Raw genomic sequence first — 24,002 nt, 5'->3', positions numbered from 1 at the left:
TGAGCAGCTGGAATCTGGGATTCAGCAGGAATGGACACAGATTCCTCTGAAAAACTGCAACAATCAGTGTCCTCAGTTCCCAAAGCATTAAAAAGTGTCATTAAAAACAAAGTAAAGGGAAACATGGCTCCAGAACAACTTTTACTGAGTGTGTTGCTGCATCAAACTCTGCATTTGTCTTTATTTCTAAATGCAGTAAAGTATTTGTGTCTGTCAGTTAAAGGCTCAAACTAATGAAGGAAATGACAGATTTATGCTGTAAAAATGTCTTCTGATTCTTTCTATTGACTGTTTCTATGATTATTTCTATGAAACCATTGAGATCCTCGCTATATTTTAGAGTCACGACAACATTATGCAGCTGCACAGCATGAGTTTATGGCAGGAAATCTGAAAATGGGAGAAAAATACAAACTATCAGCTCCCTGGGAGTCCGTTTTTCGACTTGAGAGGAGAAGGATTTGCATTAAAAGCCGAGTGTGGATGGGTTGCCTGCTGCTGCAGCCACCAGTAGATGGCGGAAATTTGTAGGAAGACAGAGTAGATTAAGCTCACAACGCGTGCACTTTACATGGAAGACACATGAAAGTGCACGTCCTTCTCTAAATGAAGTCCTGCGTGTGAGCGACAGGGCGCGTACACGTGGGATTCTGCCAGCAGTGTGCATGTGAGGGGCAGAGAGAGGCAGCTGGAGGAGAACACCACCAAAACAGTCTGAAGTGTCGTGAGTGTGAGCTGTGCGTCTCCAAGGAGGAAGTTCACGCTCGAGGCACAACTGACAACTTGTTTTTCAACCACTTTCACTTCAGCTGCTGTAAAACAAAGTAAAGAGAAGCTATTTCCAGCCCATTCAGTCGTTGTTTCCCGTGCGCGCTGAAAATCAGCCTTTCAGTTAATAATCACTGAACAGGAGAGGTAAACAACAGAAGGCGTGACGGTAAACTTCACTGGAAGAATGACTCATTTTACAGCCGCAAATTTGATCGGATTAAATCAAATCTTCACTATAATCAGACGCACAGAACATTTATGAGTCGCCCGAGTTAAATACACTAATAATTTCTGCAGATGTTCGGTTTCCTTTGCGGTTCATTCTCCAACCCAGCAAGTGGAAAATCCATCTGGATCCATGTCACCTGATAGGCTTTTCCGAAATATGTCATAATTTGGAACTTTTTCGGGAAATTAAATTTCATGACGAATGACGGTTGATTTGCTCCGGCGCGACTTTCCCCCGGAAAACACGGCAGCTCGCGCAGGCTACGGCTGTTACTCTAACGGTGTGAGGATAAGATCTGGTTCCGCAGATAAAGTCGCTCAGCACGGGCGCTGATGCGCACATCTGAAGCAACAGGCGGCGACGCGCAGAGCAAACTGAGCCTGCGCTGAAATCTAGCGTCTCCCCTGCTTTCCACTCGCTGGCACTAAACTTATTTTATCACCATCACGGACAAGAGGGACTGTGTGGGTACAGTTACGCGCCGCAGCAGTTGTGTAAATGGGAGGTTGATGCAAGAGGAAAGAGGGCGGTCAGAGTGTGACGGCTAACAGCGCGCATGGCACAGCGCTCACTCGCAGCTCCGCGCTTTGTAGACTGTGTGTCGCACATGTGAATGTGTGCTTGTCCAGGGAAGAGGACACGCATGCTTGTGGACACCTCCGCGCACTTGCTGCCGGCTTTGGTGATGCCATGCCCCGGAACCACAGCGGAGAAGAAGGCGGCACCGGGCTCTGGATGAGGACGTCGCCGGGGCATCGAACCGAAGACTACGGCTTGAAGGATGTGGAGTCCGGGCGAAAGATGATGAACAACGCGGGTGACGGTCTGCTGTCACCGAACAGCACCGCAGGTGCCGGCGGGTCGGACAGCCTGTCGGGGAAGCAAGGGGCCCGGCTCAGCCTCCTGGGGAAGCCGCTCATATACAGCGCGCACAGCGGCCGGAGAAACGTGCGCTACCGGCGGCTTCAGAACTACCTGTACAACGTGCTGGAGAGACCCAGAGCCTGGGCGTTCATCTACCACGCGTTTGTGTAAGTTAATCTCCTCATTTGCATGTCGGGTCAGTTCCGCAGCTGCACACCTGTTGATGGGCACAGCAGGCGCGCCTCCAGGGCACGCATCAGGAGCGCGGGCTTGTTTGGTGCCGGAGCAACGGAAGCTTTTTCAGTCTTTAAGACTTTCACACATCACTTTCATTCTGATGGTTAGCGGCAGCTCCTCTTCAGAGGCAGCAGGCTTTTCTGCGTGCTCCCGCGTGCAGGGCTCCGTTCACCACTGCCTGAATGTTTCGCTAAAATATGCACGTGTTGTGCTAAACATGAGCGCGTTTTCTCAGAGGTCCTCAGCGGAGAAGTTTTGTCCTGAGGGCCCAACATCTTTGGCCCCTGTCTGCCACACTTGGTTTCCCGCGTGCGACTTGTTTAGGGATCATAACTGTTTCTGAGAGGAAGGAAGTTATGGCACATGCCGACTGTAGGGCACCATCTTTTCTGTGAGTGGGTGTGTTTGTCTTCGGGGGAGGGGCCACCAAAAGAGGAGGACAGCTGTTTGATCTCACGCTGCTCGTGAAACTCATCACTTTTATTTTTAAAGCAGCTTTGTCAGATTGTCATCAGTGCTGCCAGGGGCCGGTGAGACGGTCATTCCTGCTCCTAAACTTCCTGCCTCAGACTAAAGGCCCAGTCATGCCAGATATCTGCAGTTTGAAATAAGCTTTGCTAGATTAAGCTCATCATATCATATCGGATGTGATTCGAGTTTGTCCTGAAAGGAAAAAACGTGCATTTGAAATTCACATTATTGATAAAACTCTGATCAAACTGAGCTGGTGGTGCTGGTCCGTGTTGTTTGGTTCATGTCTGTGTTGGACCTCAGGGGTACAGTCAGAGGAGCCTGCTCCATATGGATGAAGCTGATTGGAGTTTGTTTCTCTGACAGCTGCAGTTTAAGTCCGAGATAATGAAATCATCTCTGTCAGATTTGCATATTTCCTGCTGCAGATGTTGCCGTTGATGCTGATTTGACTCGAAACAAGAAACCCAGTAAACACACGGAATGCTTAAAGACATAACAGAGAGGATTTCCCTGAGCAGACAGCATAGGTACGGATGCTGCTGGGGATCATTTTAACACAAAAGTAGAAATGTTGATTTCCTGGCACCTGCTCATCATTCCAGGTTATTTTGAGACGCGTTTTTGGTGCTTTTTCTGAAGAAATAAAAAAAAAAGTAGCGTTTTCTGCATTTTCTGGAGCACCCTGAACACTTCCAAGAGGTTTCAGCCGTCGGTTCAGCCCGGTTCTTGGAGTCCTCTTCGTTTATCGAGGTCAGAACTTAGTGGATTTCCTTTTTGTCCACCATGCTGTTTTTCTAAAAGGTTGACTCAAAAATGCAAATGAGCACATCTTATGAAAGTGTTGACTCACGCACGCCCACGGGGATCTTTGAAGGCAGACTCCTCAGCGCTCAGGAGCATTAGGAATGCATGGCCGGGCGGCTGTGAAGTCGCTGAATGATTCTCTTTCATTCCTGTGGCTGTGAGCCTGAGCTGGAGAGGAACCGAGCTCTCGCTCAGGCCTCTTCCGCCTCCCCTGCTCTGTGATGACTGCGGCTCTGATGGTTAGTGGTGCTGAAAGTCGCACTGGTCGTTGCAGTCGAGCGCCTTCAGTTTTTAATCCCTGAAAATGTTATTTCTGCTCATCACCTGTGGTTCACATTTAAAACAGAAGAAGAATATTAACTGAAGCTCAAAGCAGACTGGCTCAGAGCACCTTTCACACCTTCAGCATCCTCTGCTTTGCTTTTAAAGAAACGTCTTCCATCATAACTCATGTGTTGGGGTCCCTCGGTGAAGGCTGGTTGTTCATCTCATTAAAATAAGCCTGAAGCAAATAGTACATTCCATCATTTCAGTTGACAATGGGGCAATTTTCTCTCTTTTATGGTTGAAATTGAAAACACGACCTTAATATTTCATTAGGCCTAAGCCAAATGTTTCCATAAATGATGTGTAATTATTTATTGTGTTATGCAAAAAGGGTGATTGTTGCAGTCAATCAGGAAGAAACAAAGCTTGATTGTGTGAAAATGAAGAAACTATATTTGCATGTTATCTGGATGCCTGTTAAACTCGAGGCTTTCTCTACCTTTGCATTCATTGCATGCTTCACAGGTGAGATGCGTTTGCTTTCCTCCAGTAAAACACTCGGGTGGCTTTTAACGGCAGGTTGCAGGAGAGCAGCGACTGAGATTCTGCAGCCTGGTTTAGTTTCAGAGTTAAAGACAGAATCAGTCTGAAAAAACAGTAAAAATCTGAGATACTTGCTTTAAAAGCCTCAGCAGAAAAGATAGAAGAAGTAAAAGTACTGCTGTTGTCAGATTAATGTTGGTGGGATCTATCATTTAGCTTAAAGGTGAGGTTTTCTTTAATGCTACATGACTGAGAAGAACCAGAGTTACCCTGCAGCCGTCCTCGAGATCTTTTGATTTGCTCTCGCTGCTTTTGTTGAGCGTCAGAAACGTCTCAGACAGATTAAATGAGCATGACCTGGGAAACGGTCCACAAAGTGCAGCGTGTAAACGCACTAAACTTATGGAAGAAGTTGGATTTAAGTACGTTTTCTTAGCTGCGGAGCGCTCTGCATGTGATGTATAACCTGATCTGGTCAGTTTAGAATCCACAACATGGCTGAAATATCTCAGGTTTGAGTTGTTTTAGATGTGAAAACTGAAGCCCTCACTCTCAGTAGCCGTTAGCTCTGTTAGCCGTTAGCTCTGTTAGCCGTTAGCTCTGTCAGCCGTTAGCTCTGTTAGCTGTTAGCAGGCAACGTCTGAAGCGCTGCCGGCTGCAGGCGAGACACTGACTGCTCTTCACTTAAAAACCCTTTGGAACCCTCTTCAGATGTTTACCAGAACACTTCACCGTGCTGCTGTATGTCGTTTGAATGCAGAATGCCTGGATTTCCAGGGCATCCTGCCTAACAGTCTGTAAGTTTTCCCTGTCCCACTAAACCTCTGTGACCTCTCGGCCATCGTTATCGGACTTCATGCAACGCTTGGACCTTTACGTCGGCTCTGGCAGCATTTAGTAAAACGGTCACCTGGAGGGCGTGCAGGAGTTAAACTCACATCCTGTTCAACCCGACTTCACTTTCCTTACAGTCCCCGTTTGGTTTGGGCATTGAAACTACTTGGTTAGGTTTAGGGAACCATTGGTTCTTTTTCTGGCTCATTAGATGATGATTCAGTGACTTCATCAACACCAGCTAACGTAGCGTCGGAGAGGATCACATAACACTGGAAGTCGAGATGGATGAGGCTAAATTTGGTCTCCTTCCAGATTTTGAGCCGATCGAATGTTTTATAATGAGGGTTGGATCTGAACACCGAGCTCTTTCTCATGTCCCTCGAGTGGTTCCTGCTCAGTTTTCCATTAGGCTCATTCCCTCTGTAGGAACCTTCTGCAGTTCCTGGAACCTTTTCAGGAATAGGGCCGTTTTTTCTAGGGACCACGGCCCTAGAACCAGTTCCTGGAACCATTTTAGCTCCTTCTCAGAGGTCTTTTCTGGTTTCCATAGCAACACATATGACGTAGGTGTTTGGTGGCTGGTAGCTCCGCCCCTTGTCTGAAATGTTTCCTCATACGACACGGACCCAACCGGCGCCTGTTTAATAAGTTAAACTTCGTCTCCTTTGTCTGCGGCGCTCTGCTCTCCTTCTTTCCTCCATGAAACGAAGAAGTATCGCCCGCTGCTGGATTCTCCGTCTCCTGACTCTAGCTGTGCGCTCTTCCAGCCTCCATCTTAGACGCCTGATGTGATCGTCCATGATTAATATCACCGCCATGCAGACCATGAACACGGTGGCCTCCTCGCTCTCCATGTTAGCTTCTTGGTGCTGTTGTTTCCTTCTCTCCTTACTTTTCCCGGGTTCTGTTTTGTTGCTGAGTGGCGCTAAAGTAACACGTCTGTCGCAGACGGCGGCGTCACATCAGTCCCTGTCGAGGTCCCCGACTCATGTGTGAATGCAAAATGAAACGGTTCCCCTGGGGAAGGACAGTTCTTCGAACTAAATTAGAGGTGAACAGTTCTTCGAACTAAATTAGAGGTGAACAGTTCTTCGAACTAAATTAGAGGTGAACAGTTCTTCGAACTAAATTAGAGGTGAACAGTTCTTAGATCTAAATTAGAGGTGAACAGTTCTTCGATCTAAATTAGAGGTGAACAGTTCTTCGAACTAAATTAGAGGTGAACAGTTCTTCGAACTAAATTAGAGGTGAACAGTTCTTCGAACTAAATTAGAGGTGAACAGTTCTTCGAACTAAATTAGAGGTGAACAGTTCTTAGATCTAAATTAGAGGTGAACAGTTCTTAGATCTAAATTAGAGGTGAACAGTTCTTAGATCTAAATTAGAGGTGAACAGTTCTTAGATCTAAATTAGAGGTGAACAGTTCTTAGATCTAAATTAGAGGTGAACAGTTCTTCGAACTAAATTAGAGGTGAACAGTTCTTATAACTAAATTAGAGGTGAACAGTTCTTAGATCTAAATTAGAGGTGAACAGTTCTTAGATCTAAATTAGAGGTGAACAGTTCTTAGATCTAAATTAGAGGTGAACAGTTCTTAGATCTAAATTAGAGGTGAACAGTTCTTAGATCTAAATTAGAGGTGAACAGTTCTTAGATCTAAATTAGAGGTGAACAGTTCTTAGATCTAAATTAGAGGTGAACAGTTCTTAGATCTAAATTAGAGGTGAACAGTTCTTAGATCTAAATTAGAGGTGAACAGTTCTTAGATCTAAATTAGAGGTGAACAGTTCTTAGATCTAAATTAGAGGTGAACAGTTCTTCTAACTAAATTAGAGGTGAACAGTTCTTCTAACTAAATTAGAGGTGAACAGTTCTAACTAAATTAGAGGTGAACAGTTCTTCTAACTAAATTAGAGGTGAACAGTTCTTCTAACTAAATTAGAGGTGAACAGTTCTTCTAACTAAATTAGAGGTGAACAGTTCTTCTAACTAAATTAGAGGTGAACAGTTCTTCTAACTAAATTAGAGGTGAACAGTTCTTCTAACTAAATTAGAGGTGAACAGTTCTTCTAACTAAATTAGAGGTGAACAGTTCTTCTAACTAAATTAGAGGTGAACAGTTCTTCTAACTAAATTAGAGGTGAACAGTTCTTCTAACTAAATTAGAGGTGAACAGTTCTTCTAACTAAATTAGAGGTGAACAGTTCTTCTAACTAAATTAGAGGTGAACAGTTCTTCTAACTAAATTAGAGGTGAACAGTTCTTCTAACTAAATTAGAGGTGAACAGTTCTTCTAACTAAATTAGAGGTGAACAGTTCTTCTAACTAAATTAGAGGTGAACAGTTCTTCTAACTAAATTAGAGGTGAACAGTTCTTATAACTAAATTAGAGGTGAACAGTTCTTAGATCTAAATTAGAGGTGAACAGTTCTTAGATCTAAATTAGAGGTGAACAGTTCTTAGATCTAAATTAGAGGTGAACAGTTCTTCGAACTAAATTAGAGGTGAACAGTTCTTCGAACTAAATTAGAGGTGAACAGTTCTTCGAACTAAATTAGAGGTGAACAGTTCTTCGAACTAAATTAGAGGTGAACAGTTCTTCGAACTAAATTAGAGGTGAACAGTTCTTCGAACTAAATTAGGGGTGAACAGTTTTTAGAACTAAATTAGAGGTGAACAGTTTTTAGAACTAAATTAGAGGTGAACAGTTCTTAGATCTAAATTAGAGGTGAACAGTTCTTAGATCTAAATTAGAGGTGAACAGTTCTTAGATCTAAATTAGAGGTGAACAGTTCTTAGATCTAAATTAGAGGTGAACAGTTCTTAGATCTAAATTAGAGGTGAACAGTTCTTCGAACTAAATTAGAGGTGAACAGTTCTTAGATCTAAATTAGAGGTGAACAGTTCTTAGAACTAAATTAGAGGTGAACAGTTCTTCGAACTAAATTAGAGGTGAACAGTTCTTAGATCTAAATTAGAGGTGAACAGTTCTTAGATCTAAATTAGAGGTGAACAGTTCTTAGAACTAAATTAGAGGTGAATAGTTCTTAGAACTCTGTCCAAATGCGGCTTTTGGACGTGGGGTCCAGGTCCCGCTGCCATCAGTGAGCTTTGTCTGGCTTCTTTGAGCCAGATGGTTCTCTATTATACAGCCCTGTGTTTTTTTACTTTGTCCAGGTTCTGCTCCACAGCGAATGTGTTTTTATTGTTTTATTCACACGGCCCTGACAGCACTTCTTTGGGCTTTTCCTCTACAATCACAATCATCTGCCACCACACTGACCAGTGCATTGGGGGTAATGCTGGCTTCAGTGTGGAGGAGCTTTTATTTAATAGGAAACATGTTTAATTCTGTCAGAATTTACTTCAGATTTTTATCTCGTCCACTTCTCACTAAATGTTTGGGTAGGTGAGAACCATCAAAACAACTCCGGGCCCATGTGTTCCCAGCAGAACTTAATCATTTTTGCTCATAGCAACAGAATTATAGTCTGAAGTTAAAGGAAGATCTAACTAATCTCTCTTCTCGGTGCCGTATGTGCAGAATAAAGTCCAGGCCAGCCCAAATGATGACTCAGCTCAGGTGTGAGCGTGTCCTCAGATAATTATGTGCAGTTGTATAATTTATGTGTGTTTTAAATAAGTTATTGTGTCGGTTTATGTCACAGCACATTTCATTTTCCTCAGAATCATTCTAAACATACACTGTGTTTTATCAGCTGTATCTAATATTATCAAAGTGCTGATGATTTATTCTGATTAAACATTTCTTACAGTTGTTTGTGTGGTTTCCTCTTGAGGACCCGTGTGTTCGTTGCTAATTCAGCCAGCTGTTGTGCTCCAACAGCCAGAGTGTTGCTTTGATAACTTACAAAAGTTCAATTTCATCACCCACTGCTTTGAAGAAGCCATAAGATTAAAAAAAGCTCTTTTCCTTCTCTGCCTCGTCTGAGCTGACAGATTAGGAACAGGTCAGTCGAATCCTGTGTTTGACACAAAGCACTTTATCATTACTCTGATGCTAAAGGGAAATCTCACCTCTATGTTCCAGCTCAAATCCTCTATCTGTGAGAAGAATGTTTGAAAACAGCAGAGTGCTTCTTTCAATTAGAAGTGTCAGGATATAGAAGATAATCTGAAAATAAACAGCTTTAAATAACATAAATGAAAGCTCAGAAGAACAATAACAAATTACACATTTCACCGTGTCATTATTTATTTAAAAAAGTAGCAAAAACTTCTGTCTAAACTAAGTGAACCCCCTGATCCAGCAGCTTCAGCAGCAGCTTCAGCAGCAGTGAGTAAAACTAAGTGAACCCCTGATCCAGCAGCTTCAGCAGCAGTGTGTAAAACTAAGTGAACCCCTGATCCAGCAGCTTCAGCAGCAGTGAGTGAGAAACTAAGTGAACCCCTGATCCAGCAGCTTCAGCAGCAGTGAGTGAGAAACTAAGTGAACCCCCTGATCCAGCAGCTTGCAGCAGCAGTGAGTGAGAAACTAAGTGAACCCCTGATCCAACAGCTTGCAGCAGCAGTGAGTGTAAAACTAAGTGAACCCCTGATCCAGCAGCTTCAGCAGCAGTGAGTAAAACTAAGTGAACCCCTGATCCAGCAGCTTGCAGCAGCAGTGAGTGTAAAACTAAGTGAACCCCTGATCCAGCAGCTTCAGCAGCAGTGAGTAAAACTAAGTGAACCCCTGATCCAACAGCTTGCAGCAGCAGTGAGTGTAAAACTAAGTGAACCCCTGATCCAGCAGCTTCAGCAGCAGTGAGTAAAACTAAGTGAACCCCTGATCCAGCAGCTTCAGCAGCAGTGAGTAAAACTAAGTGAATCCCTGATCCAGCAGCTTCAGCAGCAGTGAGTAAAACTAAGTGAACCCCTGATCCAGCAGCTTCAGCAGCAGTGAGTAAAACTAAGTGAACCCCTGATCCAGCAGCTTCAGCAGCAGTGAGTAAAACTAAGTGAATCCCTGATCCAGCAGCTTCAGCAGCAGTGAGTAAAACTAAGTGAACCCCTGATCCAGCAGCTTCAGCAGCAGTGAGTAAAACTAAGTGAACCCCTGATTCAGCAGCTTCAGCAGCAGTGAGTAAAACTAAGTGAACCCCTGATCCAGCAGCTTCAGCAGCAGTGAGTAAAACTAAGTGAATCCCTGATCCAGCAGCTTCAGCAGCAGTGAGTAAAACTAAGTGAACCCCTGATCCAGCAGCTTCAGCAGCAGTGAGTAAAACTAAGTGAACCCCTGATCCAGCAGCTTCAGCAGCAGTGAGCTGCAGTGATGGTTTCCTGTGGGACGTTATCAGTCTCTCTCATGGTTCTGGAGGAATCTCGGCCCTCTTCTCTCCAGCGCTGCTTCAGCTCATTGAGGTTTGCAGCATTGGTTTCTGCACAGCTCTCTTAAGGTCCCACCACAGCATTTCAGTCAGGCTGAGGTCTGGACTCTGACTGGACCATTGCAACACCTTGATTCTTTCCTTTTTCCCACATTCTGCTGTAGATCTGCTGCTGTGTTTGGGATCTTTGTCCTGTTGATGAGCCAGTTTCAGCCCAGCTTTAGCTGTGGGACAGATGGCCTCACATCTGACTCTAGAATACTTTGGTATCCAGAGGAGTTCATGGTGGACTCAATGACTGCAAGGTGCCCAGGTCCTGTGGCTGCAGAACCAGCCCAGATCATCAGCCCTCCACCACCGTGCTTGACAGCTGGTATGAGGTGTTTGTGCTGATATGCTGTGTTTGGTTTCCTCCAAACGTGCTGCTGTGCATTAGGACCAAACATCTCCACTTTGCTCTGGTCTGTCCAAAGGACATTGTTCCAGAAGTCTTGGGCTTTGTTCAGATGCAGCTTTGCAAACCTAAGCTGTGCTGCCATGTTCTTTTTAGAGAGAAGAGGCTTTCTCCTGCAGCCCTTCCAAACAAGCCATCCTTGTTCAGTCTTTTTCTAACTGTGCTGTCATGACCTTTAACCTTTAACATGCTAACTGAGGCCTGTAGAGTCTGAAATGTAGCTCTGGGCTTTTTCACCTTGGGGTGACCTTTAACCTTTAACATGCTAACTGAGGCCTGTAGAGTCTGAGATGTAGCTCTGGGCTTCTTCACCTTGGGGTGAACTTGCTGGGACGTCCACTCCTGGGAAGATTGACAGCTGTCCTGAATGTTTTCCACTTGTGAATAATCTTTCTCTCTGTAGAATGATGGACTCCAGATAGTCTGGAAATGGCCTTCCCAGACTGATGGGCAGCTTCTCTAAGATCATTGCTGATGTCTTTCCTCCTTGGCATCGTGTTAACACACACCTGAAAACTGACAGAACTTCTTTCATAGCGATGCTCAGTGATAGAAATTTTAATAAAAACGAGCAATGAACCCGGTTCAGATAACCAGAGGGAAGCTTTTATCTTCAGCAATTCAAAGGTATATATCCTGCTCCGGCTTTGCCCTGAAATTCCTCAGCTGCTGCTCCATCCTACGGCCTCTGCAAACAGCATATTTTTATCCATTCCCTACATACGACAGCAGCAGCACTGAGCCAGTCTTTGTGCACGCAGCGTTGCGCCTGAGGTCCCAGCCTGCCCTCCTTCCTGCTCACAAACACACATACAGTGCTGCCATTCATCTCACCTCTGCTTTAACAGGCCTGTATCCTTACAAGTCTGTTCAGGAGCAGGAAAATATGATGGAAAAGACAGTTTTCCTTTACCTCAGACTTCCCAGCTGACATGGCGAATGCTCACACAGAGCGGCGACATGAACTCGCTGCTCTCACTTGTTTAATATCACTTTATTGTTCGAAATATGTGGATTTACAGGCTGCTGTAAAGGATACTGGCTCATCCTGAAAGCTTGGTTTGTTGGGTGTTCCTGGCCGTGTGAAACCGACAGACACAATAAAATGTTTAGTAGACATCTGAATAACTAAACAGATGCTGCTTTTAAACCAACTGCTGTTGCGTCTTACATTTTGAGCTATTGTTTACCGTCCATTTTTCCTCCTGTAGCCCCAGTTCAGGTTTGTCCTTCACTGTGGAATAATGAGCCTTTTGTGTCGTTATATATTCAGCTCAGAAATCCATCTGTAAAACCTCCAATAATATTCACACAGGCTTCAAACATACGTCCATCTTTTTACAGCATCTCAGGACTTTTTGCATCAGGCCTGCTGTCTAAATGTGACTAAATGGAAAGAATGCTGTGAACGCCACCGATCTGTGGCGCCTCAGTGCCAAAGAAGCGCTTTGATCAGAGCAGTGATGCAAGATTAAAAAAACACTTTAATTAATCCCACAGTGGGGAAAGTTCACCGATTCAGCAGCTCAAAATGACAAAAATTACATATTTTCTAAAGTTGCAGGCAGCTTGACTCTGAGGTATTTCATAATTTGTCAGGTTAGCTTATAAGGAACAAATAAAGTTGATCAGACAACACATGACGTTTCTTAGCTTCATATCCCCAGTGTGCATTGCAGTTTGTGTAATACATACTCTAATCTGCTTACTACTTTTCAAAGCATGCAAGTTGTAGCTTCTTTTAGCCTGACATTTCCACTTTGGGCTGCACGTGGTGTGGTGGCTAGCACCGTCCATGCTGCCCGCACAGCACGCGACTATGTGAAGCTAAACAGCTAAAAAAAAAGGTCTCCACACAAGGCACGATTAATTTAGCTGAAGATTTTTTTTTTTTTTTATGTTTTGTAACTGAAACATACAGAAAAGGTCAAAGAAATTGCTAGATAATACGCACGTGTTAATACCAAACTTAAATTAACTGGCCTAGCTTAAACATCACGTGCGCATCACATCTCCATCGCATTTTGAGCAACCAAAATACTTCCAAGTGTTTTCTGAACACATGAATACTCACAAAGACGAAAGTTTCCCAAGTCATAAGCGTGTAAGGCACATTTAGCGCGTGCATGAGCTGTTTTCTCATTACCGTAGAAAATACGCCAAAGATCGTACCAGGGAGGAGCGCTCACTCGCTCACGTAGCTGCACGTACAATACGACAAAGATCGTTTGTGATACAGATGTTTCACTCTGATTAGATTTCAAGCCCAAACATTGTAACAGTTTTTTAGCAACAAATTCTGTTTATTACTTTACTAACTATGAAATCATTTATTACCTTATTTATGTAAATCATTCACAATATGAACTGATTACTGTCTTTGAGCAAAAGGCATCACACCGTCGCCTCACCTGGGTTCCAAGTTCGAATCCCGGCTGACGCCTCTCTGTGTGGAGTTAGCATGTTACTCCAGTTTATTCCCACCATCAGGTTAAGTGTAGATTATAAAATCAGAGTGAGAGTGAATAAGTGTTTGCCTTTGTGTGGCCCTGTGTCCACGGTGTACTGTCCCCCGCCTCTCGCCCAGTAACAGCTGGGATTGACTCCATCTCCTTGCAACCCTGAATTGGATTAAGTGGGTATATAAAATTGATGGGTGGTTTTGCAGCTCTTTCATCTTAAGCAACTTATATTGCTGTCTTCATGCTCACTTGCAGCTCAATTGGGCACAGAAAGCTGCTCAAGCACCACTTTTGTATGTGTACAAGTGGAGATAAGGATCAGCCACAGCTTACAACACACACCCATGCCTCAATGTCACAAATATGTAGGTTCATTTCAACCGACTAACAGCTGATTAATGCAGTGAGTTGCTGAGAAAACCTAACTTCAACAAGAAAAAAGCACATATACCTGAAACAATTTTCTCCTTTTGTGTGCCTTTATGTGTGTATGTCAGCATTTTGTATAGCTTGTTGTTAGCTTTTTATATAGCTTGTTGTTAGCTTTTTGTATAGCTTGTTGTTAGCTTTTTATATAGCTTGTTGTTAGCTTTTTGTATAGCTTGTTGTTAGCTTTTTATATAGCTTGTTGTTAGCTTTTTGTATAGCTTGTTGTTAGCTTTTTGTATAGCTTGTTGTTAGCTTTTTGTATAGCTTGTTGTTAGCTTTTTATATAGCTTGTTGTTAGCTTTTTGTATAGCTTGTTGTTAGCTTTTTGTATAGCTTATTATATCTTGATTTGTAAGTCACTTTGGATAAAAGCGTCTGATAAATACATAAACATAAACATACGTGTATATTCATGCAGTGAAGGCATTTTTAGGCTCATAGGTGTGAGTTTTGGACAGTAATAGAGAATCTGTGACTTGCTGTGTTTCTGCTGATCAGACAGTTTCTCCATCAAGACGACAGTCGAGACAAAGTTTTGCAAGACGCAAAAACTAGGTCGAATTTTGTGAAACTAGATGGAGGGGTGGAGCCTGGCAAAGGAGGAGCCGATCACATTTTTAATCAAGATTCAATGTATTTAGAGTTACGTTTTATAATGAAATTAGAGATGTAGTCTTACAAATACAGCTCACACAGCTTCAAAACCTGAGAACTGTGTGTGTGTGTGTGTTATTTAAAAGGTTTTCTTTGGGAATTGGCTGCTTTTCACTTACTTTTAGTCCAGTCCTTGTAACTAACCTTGTAACTTGTAACTGTTTATTTTTTTCAGTGTTAAGCCACTTAACTCTGACCTATGAATCATTTAAACATTAAAAAGGCTCCAAACTCAAGGGATGAACCAGTGTTGAGTCGACACATAACAGACAACTTAGCAAAGAAGCCATTTTAAACTGGATCTTTAGGCACTTTGTCACAAAGACACATCATTTGTTCCCATTTCTTTAGCTGCATCTATGAATAACAGCAAAGATAACACAGTTTGACAGACAGAAAATAGGATTTCTGCAGCAACAAGGTGATTCCCAAAGAGCTATTAGCTGAAAACTTGACATGTGACAAACTTGGAAATGACAGAAAGCTGGTCTCAGAGGGTTCAGGCTGTGTTGAAGAATAAAGGAGCTCAGACCAGATATTTCAAACTGCTTAGTAAATAAAATAATTACGTTTGCACATGTTTTTATGAAGAATAATTGAAGAAATGAGGGGTGACTCATTTTGCACTGTGCTGTAGATGCAAATCATTTTGGCTGTTTGAGGACGGTCACAGCTGATGGGGACTGCCGGCTGCAGGTTTCATGTTTCAAACATGAGTTTACTCTGAGGGAGTTCCCCTTGCTCTGTTGTCAGAGGTGAATAAAGCGAGGCCTTGTGCACATGCATTTCCAGAATCGTGCATCAGCTAAAAGAAGCATCATTTACTTGAACTACACCGGTTGGTCTCCTCTGAAAAACTGCCTTTCTCTAACCTGCAGTCAAAGGTTAGTCGCTAGTGTCAAAGTGAGACTGATTCTCTTAAAAGATCTGCAGGAACACGTTTACAACACCCGGCGTTTCCAGCTGACCTGCATCACCACAGAGGGGTCTATGCAGTCTGGACTGGACCTCACAGACGAGGACTTTTCCACCTCACTGACCTTTAAGTCTCACTGTGTGATGAGAGGGTTCCTGTCACCGATTGTCCCCACCAGTCATTTAACAGGTTGCAGTTTCTATGAGAAAGGTTTTGAGTGAGTCACTTTTAGTGTGAAGATACTGCTCGACTTGCTGTATCTCAGCTCCCCTCTTCACATTTACAGAAATACCGCCAGTGATTTCTTGTCATTTCTCCTAAAAATAGATCGTTCTGCTCTCAGAATTACAGAAGCATTATTTCAGATTGACCCATACCATTTGTTGTAAGTACTGTCTGAGTGTTGAACATGCGTCTCCCGGGAGTCTTCATGGCCTCCCTCCACTCATCCTCTCTTCATCACTCTCTCCAGAGAGTGCTGTTTATGTCTCCGTCATCAGTGTCGTTGTTAGAGCTCTGAGGGGCTGGTCTTCAGCACAAATACAAGACCCTGTCCTCTCTTTTAGCCGGTTTTCACTGCAGTGTTAATCGCCAACATGCCGGCAGATGCTGATACAGCGGAGGCAGGAGTGTGGCGGATCATCAGACGTGGATTGTCACACAGGCAGCCTGATCATTGGACTGCTGAGGTGCTTTAGAGCCACCTAAAGCAGAACACACACACAGCCTTTTAGTGTATTATGTAAGCAGCACCAACAGCCTCTTAAAGCATCTGAGCAATCCCAGAAATGAGGCTGCAATTTTGAGCTTTTTTGTGTTGCCATAGTAACAGATGTTGCCTTCTCGAGCTTGAGCGGGTTTCAGTGGGCGAATAAAAAGAAATGCATCTGCCTGAAAGTGCATTCTGGCCGTGCTCTTTGGCGTGCTGCGCCGCCATGGCCAGCAGTTAGCGATGGCTGACACAAACTGTGCCCTTCCATGCTATATTTAGACATGGATCAACTAGTTTAGTCGATAAATCTTAATTTTGCAAATCATTACCATCGGTCATGTTTCATTAAAGGCTTCACAAATTTAACTGACGTCAGACGGACCCACAAAAGTGAAATGCCACAGGAAAGACACGTGGTTAAAAATAGCACCACCCTGTGCTGTTCTGTTGTGACGGGAAAGGGGTTCGACACGACATCAGTCTCACCCCCTGATGGATGGCGGGTGTCCTGTGCAAGGACAGTTGATCTACTTCCATGCACAGGCCCAGCCAGCCTTACAGGGTGAGCTGAAAACTGGTTTTGTGGTGGGAGAACAGCAGCACATCAGGGAGATGTGGCGCCCGGCCACGCTTCTGGCGCCGAGCTTGGCAGGAGCCTGGTAGAGCTGCATCGCAGTGGGTGACAGGCCAGAGGCCCTCTGACCTTCCTGTCTTACCCACAGGGGAAGCACTACAGCTGTGTAGCCAGCCTGTCCCTCAGTGCCCCCCAGCAAACACCACAGTCTGTAAAATGAAGAACTGAAAGAGAGAACAGCAGACAACGTGAGCAGAACCATAGAAGACCAAGAGGCAGACACGTTTTTTCCTATTTTGTGTCATCGCTGCTTCCTTTTTCCTGTTGCATTACTGCAGCTAATCAGAGAATCTTGAGCTGTCTTGAAAAAATAGATTTACCAGATACAAGATGGACTTTTCCTCTGCTGTGTGACAACAGTTTCCCTCTTTGAACATCACTTGTCACCTCCTCTCCTCCCTTTTCTTTCTGTTATTGTACATCATTGTACATCATTTGAAAAAATGAGGAAACACACGCCTCATGTTTACACACCAACCAGTGCTTCTAGATAAAGCTTGGAGTGTGAAAACCTGATAAAATCTACCTCCCTCTTGTATTAGCATTAACTACTTGATTGACTAAAAGCTTAAGTCTGCAAACACAACACCTTTTATGATTTCAACCACTTCCTCCTGATTTCGAGAACCCTCTTCTGAAGGGAACATATTACAACAGACACAAAGGGCTTCTCTGAACTTTGTCAGTTTCCCTTGCTTCTCTTGTTCTACACATAGCTTTGAACCTGTAAATACATATGTTAAACACTCCTCATCTGTGTATAAGTGAGAGAATTAAAAGCTAAAGAAACTATTACCAGATTAGGTCAAGTTCCAATGGGAGGCAAAGCAAAAAAGAGACAAAAGACTGCAGGCTAATTCATTTAAATTTGTTACTGTAATAGTTAAGAAACTAACTGTCAGATTAGCATACATGAGCTCACAGTGGTGTAATTTCCTCTGATAATGTGCTCAGACCACTAATATCCTGGCAATGCTGAGAGATTTCAAGCTAGCTTATTTTCCAGTTAATTATGAACTTTGAGCTCAGCAGCTAGCTTCATTTAAAGGGGAACTCCGGTATTTTTACACCTAGACCTTATTTCTGGCTACTTGCAGCTATAGGAGAGCTAACGGAGGGATTTCTACACAGGCACTCTACTGGGACCACTTCATCCACACGCCCCCCTGCAGCACAGCTTATTCACTCCGTGCTCTGTGACAGTCGGCTAACTTCACACAGAGTTTGCTGCTGATAGTTTTGTGCAACATGGCAGGATATTTATCAGATTTTGACAACATGAACGACGACTTTGAGTAAGATGGACGTTCATACCGGAGTGAATAAGCTGTGCTGCAGGGGGGCGTGTGGATGAAGTGGTCCCAGTAGAGTGCCTGTGTAGAAATCCCTCTGTTAGCTCTCCTATAGCTGCAAGTAGCCACATAACAGCAGCTATGAGCTAACAGAGCTATAGCACACGTTCATTCATTCATTCTTCTTAAAGTGTTGGTGAAATAAAGACAGATAATGCCTTATTTAGAGGCTGCATCCTCTAAGCCCCGTTCACTCCGTTATATGGATCTCCAGGAATCTAAATATCTTCCAAAGGATGCCGACTTTCACCAAACTGTTCTCGGTGAGTAGATGAACGTATTTCATGCCAGAAATAAGGTTTAAAAATACCGGAGTTCCCCTTTAACTAAAATCTGCCTTTATAGTTACAGCATAATTTTGTAAATGCTGAACATTGTTCAAGACAGATGTCGGCGGTCCTCATGACGTTGAGCTCAGCTTTGTGTTATATCTGACTCGGGTCACAGGTCTGCTCGGTGAAGCCATTAACAGAGAAAAGAAGCTGTGGGAAGGTGTTATGTGCTCAAAGGCTCTTTGATGATCTCTCAGCGTACAAAGCACAGTCGGCTTTGCTGGACAGCTTCTTTCCCCACCACCTTGAGTCACCCACACATCACTCTTAGTGAACATGTCACACGTGATTTATTCTAATTTTTATTCTTCATTTCTCCCAAACAAGCAAGACTTTGACACCAACATCTCAAAGGTGAAGAGAAGAAACTAAAGACCTGCTGATAGTCATGATTCAGAACAGACCACGACTGCATACTAGCCAGAAAAAGCCATCTCTGCCCCTCTGCTGTCTCTCTGCATGTCGCCAGCATATGGGCCAGAAAAAAAAAAAAAGGCACGTGTACACAAAGCAAAGATGACTTCCAACAGCAGCAAGGACGAAGAAGATATAGCTGGCAGGTGCAGAAGGGGACAGTATGTACCTTATACAATAAAGGAAAGACTGCATCGACAGAAATAAGCAAAGCTTTCAACGCCGCTGGTTCTTCCCGTCGGTTTGGTGCACAAGAGGCCTTCGAACAGGACCTCTGTGAAGTAATCGGGGAAATTAGGTCTTTACTGCGTTGTTTTGTGGCTCATGCTGCACAAAATGCTCTACTGGCAGCATGGTTGAGGAGGAGGGGCCAACTTGGGGTGTTTTGTTTATAATCTGTCATGGAAACTGTGGCTTGAGAAAAGTGTGAAAACGTGTGTAAATATATATATATATTTACACATATTTATATTTGAGGAAATATATATATTTACCGTATTTTGCGCACTATAAGACTCACCTGATTATAAAGCGCACCCTCAATTATTGGGGTCCATTTCTGTACTTAACCCATACATAAGGCTCACCCTCAATTATTGGGGTCCATTTCTGTACTTAACCCATACATAAGGCTCACCCTCAATTATTGGGGTCCATTTCTATACTTAACCCATACATAAGGCTCACCCTCAATTATTGGGGTCCATTTCTGTACTTAACCCATACATAAGGCTCACCCTCAATTATTGGGGTCCATTTCTGTACTTAACCCATACATAAGGCTCACCCTCAATTATTGGGCTCCATTTCTATACTTAACCCATACATAAGGCTCACCCTCAATTATTGGGCTCCATTTCTATACTTAACCCATACATAAGGCTCACCCTCAATTATTGGGGTCCATTTCTGTACTTAACCCATACATAAGGCTCACCCTCAATTATTGGGCTCCATTTCTATACTTAACCCATACATAAGGTTCACCCTCAATTATTGGGGTCCGTTTCTGTACTTAACCCATACATAAGGCTCACCCTCAATTATGGGGTCCATTTCTATACTTAACACATACATAAGGCTCACCCTCAATTATTGGGGTCCATTTCTGTACTTAACCCATACATAAAGCTCACCCTCAATTATTGGGGTCCATTTCTGTACTTAACCCATACATAAGGCTCACCCTCAATTATTGGGGTCCATTTCTATACTTAACCCATACATAAGGCTCACCCTCAATTATTGGGGTCCATTTCTGTACTTAACCCATACATAAGGCTCACCCTCAATTATTGGGGTCCATTTCTGTACTTAACCCTCAATTATTGGGGTCCATTTCTGTATTTAACCCATACAGAAGGCTCACCCTCAATTATTGGGGTCCATTTCTGTACTTAACCCATACAGAAGGCTCACCCTCAATTATTGGGGTCCATTTCTATACTTAACCCATACATAAGGCTCACCCTCAATTATTGGGGTCCATTTCTATACTTAACACATACATAAGGCTCACCCTCAATTATTGGGGTCCATTTCTGTACTTAACCCATACATAAGGCTCACCCTCAATTATTGGGGTCCATTTCTGTACTTAACCCATACATAAGGCTCACCCTCAATTATTGGGGTCCATTTCTGTATTTAACCCATACATAAGGCTCACCCTCAATTATTGGGGTCCATTTCTGTACTTAACCCATACATAAGGCTCACCCTCAATTATTGGGGTCCATTTCTGTATTTAACCCATACATAAGGCTCACCCTCAATTATTGGGGTCCATTTCTGTACTTAACCCATACAGAAGGCTCACCCTCAATTATTGGGGTCCATTTCTGTACTTAACCCATACATAAGGCTCACCCTCAATTATTGGGGTCCATTTCTGTACTTAACCCATACAGAAGGCTCACCCTCAATTATTGGGGTCCATTTCTGTACTTAACCCATACATAAGGCTCACCCTCAATTATTGGGGTCCATTTCTATACTTAACACATACATAAGGCTCACCCTCAATTATTGGGGTCCATTTCTGTACTTAACCCATACATAAGGCTCACCCTCAATTATTGGGGTCCATTTCTATACTTAACCCATACATAAGGCTCACCCTCAATTATTAGGGTCCATTTCTATACTTAACCCATACATAAGGCTCACCCTCAATTATTGGGGTCCATTTCTGTACTTAACCCATACATAAGGCTCACCCTCAATTATGGGGTCCATTTCTGTACTTAACCCTCAATTATGGGGTCCATTTCTGTACTTAACCCATACAGAAGGCTCACCCTCAATTATTGGGGTCCATTTCTGTACTTAACCCTCAATTATTGGGGTCCATTTCTGTATTTAACCCATACAGAAGGCTCACCCTCAATTATTGGGGTCCATTTCTGTATTTAACCCATACAAAAGGCTCACCCTCAATTATTGGGGTCCATTTCTGTATTTAACCCATACAAAAGGCGCGCCTGATTATAAGGCGCAGTATTACCTAATGTTCTCTGATTGGTTTATGGCTGCCAGCACACGTAGTGCATGTGTTATGTTCCTGTGTCATGGTCCGACAGTCCAGGACAACATCATCGGTGGTTTTTACACTTTATAAACTTATAAACTGCACATCGGTCTGCATCACCCATCTCAGACTGAAGAACAGGTTCACTGGGACATGGGCAGAAGCATTAATGACACGATTCAGTCGCTGAGTACGAGCTCGATCCAATCTTCACCCCATTCAGAGTGAATGGCTGGGATCCGCCTGGATTCACGCCGAACGCAAAGCGAGCGACGGAAGTGACCAGTTGCCGTTCTTTTCCAATGTCCGAGAGCGGTGAGTGATGCAGAGGGGGCTTAATGCCCCGCGGTAAATTCAAAATGGCGGTATCCGTGACAGATTCACACGGTGCACACATACAGAGCTCCGGATTATATGGAGCACGGCCGGTTTTTGTGAAAATTTAAGGATTTTAGGAGCGCCTTCTGGTGCGGAAAATACAGTACATTTATATATGCAAAACATATGTGCTGGGGCTGATCCACAGAGAGCCTCGGCCCGACTTAACCCCTCTCTTTGTGATGTCACACTGACCTCCCGCTCTCACGCATCATGGTAGCTCCCAGCAGCCTGTGAGCCAGCACAGTCCTTCTGTTTGGGAATCACTTTGAGCTTCATTCAACCCGTAAACAGCCAGCACAGAGGCCCCATATTCTGTGTTATTTATTCATCGTGATCATCAGGTATTACTCGTGGCCCCCGCCATCATGTCACAAACACTGCAGGAAAGGTGTGACCAGCTTCTAATCTTTTTTAAAATCGGATTAACAGATATCAAACATCCTGTTTCGTTGCCACTGCCATCCCTTTTTAAATCATGCTTGAAGTCTGCGTGACATAAATGTAAAAGGTCAACACATTTCTGTCTGATTCTGTGAGAAGAAACTGTGTTTTCTGGTCAACCTCGATCTATTGCAGAGTTATGATCCCGTCCTCCGGCACATCGAGTCCAGAACTGTTCCAGGACTCACTTTCCCACACAGCCACAGCCCGAACAATGTCTTCTCTTATATGTCCTCACAAAATTAGACAACGCAAAAGTCAGAGGATTGAGGTTAAAGTGCTGAGGTATGAATGAACGCCAGGGTGCTTTTAACCATTACACTGCTCCGTTAGCACTTTCTTGTAGCTGACTTGTCAGAACACATTAGTGGTAAGTTTGCTGCTGAGGTCACCTCGGGCGAGGTCCTGTGTCATCCGCAGAGAGGAAATGCTGTGAGTGTGTGCGTGAAACGAAGGTTGCTTGGCTGAAGGAGGGAGAGATCACACACATGCCGCTGACATGAAGAGGTTGTCATGTGCCTCTCCTCTTCTGATGTTTTTCACAGCCTCTGGTTGTGTGTGTGCAGCATTTTTTCCTGCAGGATTGTTATGTCAGCTCCTCCGGCTGCAGCAGAGTGATGCTTCTCATAATCCTCCTGCTTATTTGAAGTGTAATCAGCTGTGAGCACACGTATTATCAGCGTCACGAAGGGAAAATTTAGCACCCTGACAAACACAACATTGGATCTTGTTTGAAAGACAGTCAACAGAGACGGCACAGAAGCTCTGGTAATATGTGCTTTTATGAGTTTCTGTAACTACACCACAGAAAAGTGTCCCGATTCATCAATTGGCAAATTTTTGTTGCATCAGAAAAGGCAAAATGTCGCAGAAAATTGTGGTACGCAAAATAATGAGGCTTATTATTATAAACACAGGAAAATTGCAGCAGGAAAAGAGGGACATTGGGGAGCAATAATGGATTTGTCCAGGAGCAAGAAAACAAAGAACCACACGTGTCAAATGATGCTCAGCTAAGCTACCGTCCTCTGATGTTATCAAAGAAAAGAAACAAGTGTGGCCAGAGAACACAGCCTCTCCAAGCCCGATGCTTTTCAAAGCTGCTTCACTCTTTTAACCCAACATGACCCGATCTGACATGCAATAATGTGCAAAAGTCTTGAGCCTCCCCTCTTTTTTTTTTATCCTTCCAAGCAGACAGATTTTCTTCTGATCTGTTAAAGATTAGAGCAATAGTTCTCCAGGCTGTCTGAAGGTATTTTCTTTGGACATTTTCTACCAATTTTCAGTCCAGTTCTTGTCTGGAATGGATTTTACTTTTTGCTTGTTTAACCACTTAAAACTGAATCACACAAGCATGAAAAATGCTCCAAACTCAAGGGATGAACCAGCGTTGTGTCTGCACTTAACAGACAACTTAGCAAAAACTAAATCATGTCTTTAAGCTCTTTGTTACATCGAGATAACACAGTTTGACAGATTAGATTTCAGGATCATGTAGCCACATGAACAGAAAACGTGCCGGTCTGGAATAAAACAAAGTTAAAATCATCTTTTTTTAGATTGCTGAGGTCCCTCCACATGTGTGTAATCCAGGAGACATCTTCTTAAATCCTGTGTCTATTATAATTATTCAGAGAAGTCAAAAGAAAGTATGGAAGATAGTTTGTAGAGCCACTTGAAATGGATCGTTCAAGCAGAAAAAAGGCTCCTAACTCAAGGGATGAACCAGTGTTGTGTCGACACATAACAGACAATTTAGCAAAGAAGCCATTTTAAACTGGATCTTTAGGCACTTTGTCACAAAGACACATCATTTGTTCCCATTTCTTTAGCTGCATCTATGAAAAACAGCAAAGATAACACAATTTGACAGACAGAAAATAGGATTTCTGCAGCAACAAGGTGATTCCCAAAGAGCTATTAGCTGAAAACTTG

At 43.4% G+C, this 24,002-nt stretch overlaps 1 protein-coding gene across 3 annotated transcripts in view; it reads left to right on the top strand.

Annotated features, from left to right (window-relative positions):
• The first annotated feature begins 1,511 nt into the window (after window positions 1–1,511).
• Window positions 1,512–24,002, top strand: part of LOC140305316 (potassium voltage-gated channel subfamily KQT member 5-like) — a 126,372-nt gene continuing 103,881 nt past the window's right edge. For 2 of the 3 annotated variants that reach the window (XM_072384121.1, XM_072384120.1), the window contains exon 1: window positions 1,512–2,031. In XM_072384121.1, the coding sequence (XP_072240222.1) occupies window positions 1,691–2,031 (341 nt within the window). In that variant the 5' untranslated portion in view covers window positions 1,512–1,690. The remainder of the gene's footprint in view (window positions 2,032–24,002) is intronic. The other variant, XM_072384122.1, reaches the window with a different exon arrangement.

This window comes from Leuresthes tenuis, unplaced genomic scaffold (genome assembly GCF_036924035.1).
Source record: "Leuresthes tenuis unplaced genomic scaffold, fLeuTen1.0.hap1 SCAF_4, whole genome shotgun sequence".
NCBI lineage: Eukaryota > Metazoa > Chordata > Actinopteri > Atheriniformes > Atherinopsidae > Leuresthes > Leuresthes tenuis.
The sequence above is the reverse complement of the archived record's forward strand: the minus strand, read 5'-3'. Positions and strand labels throughout refer to the sequence as shown.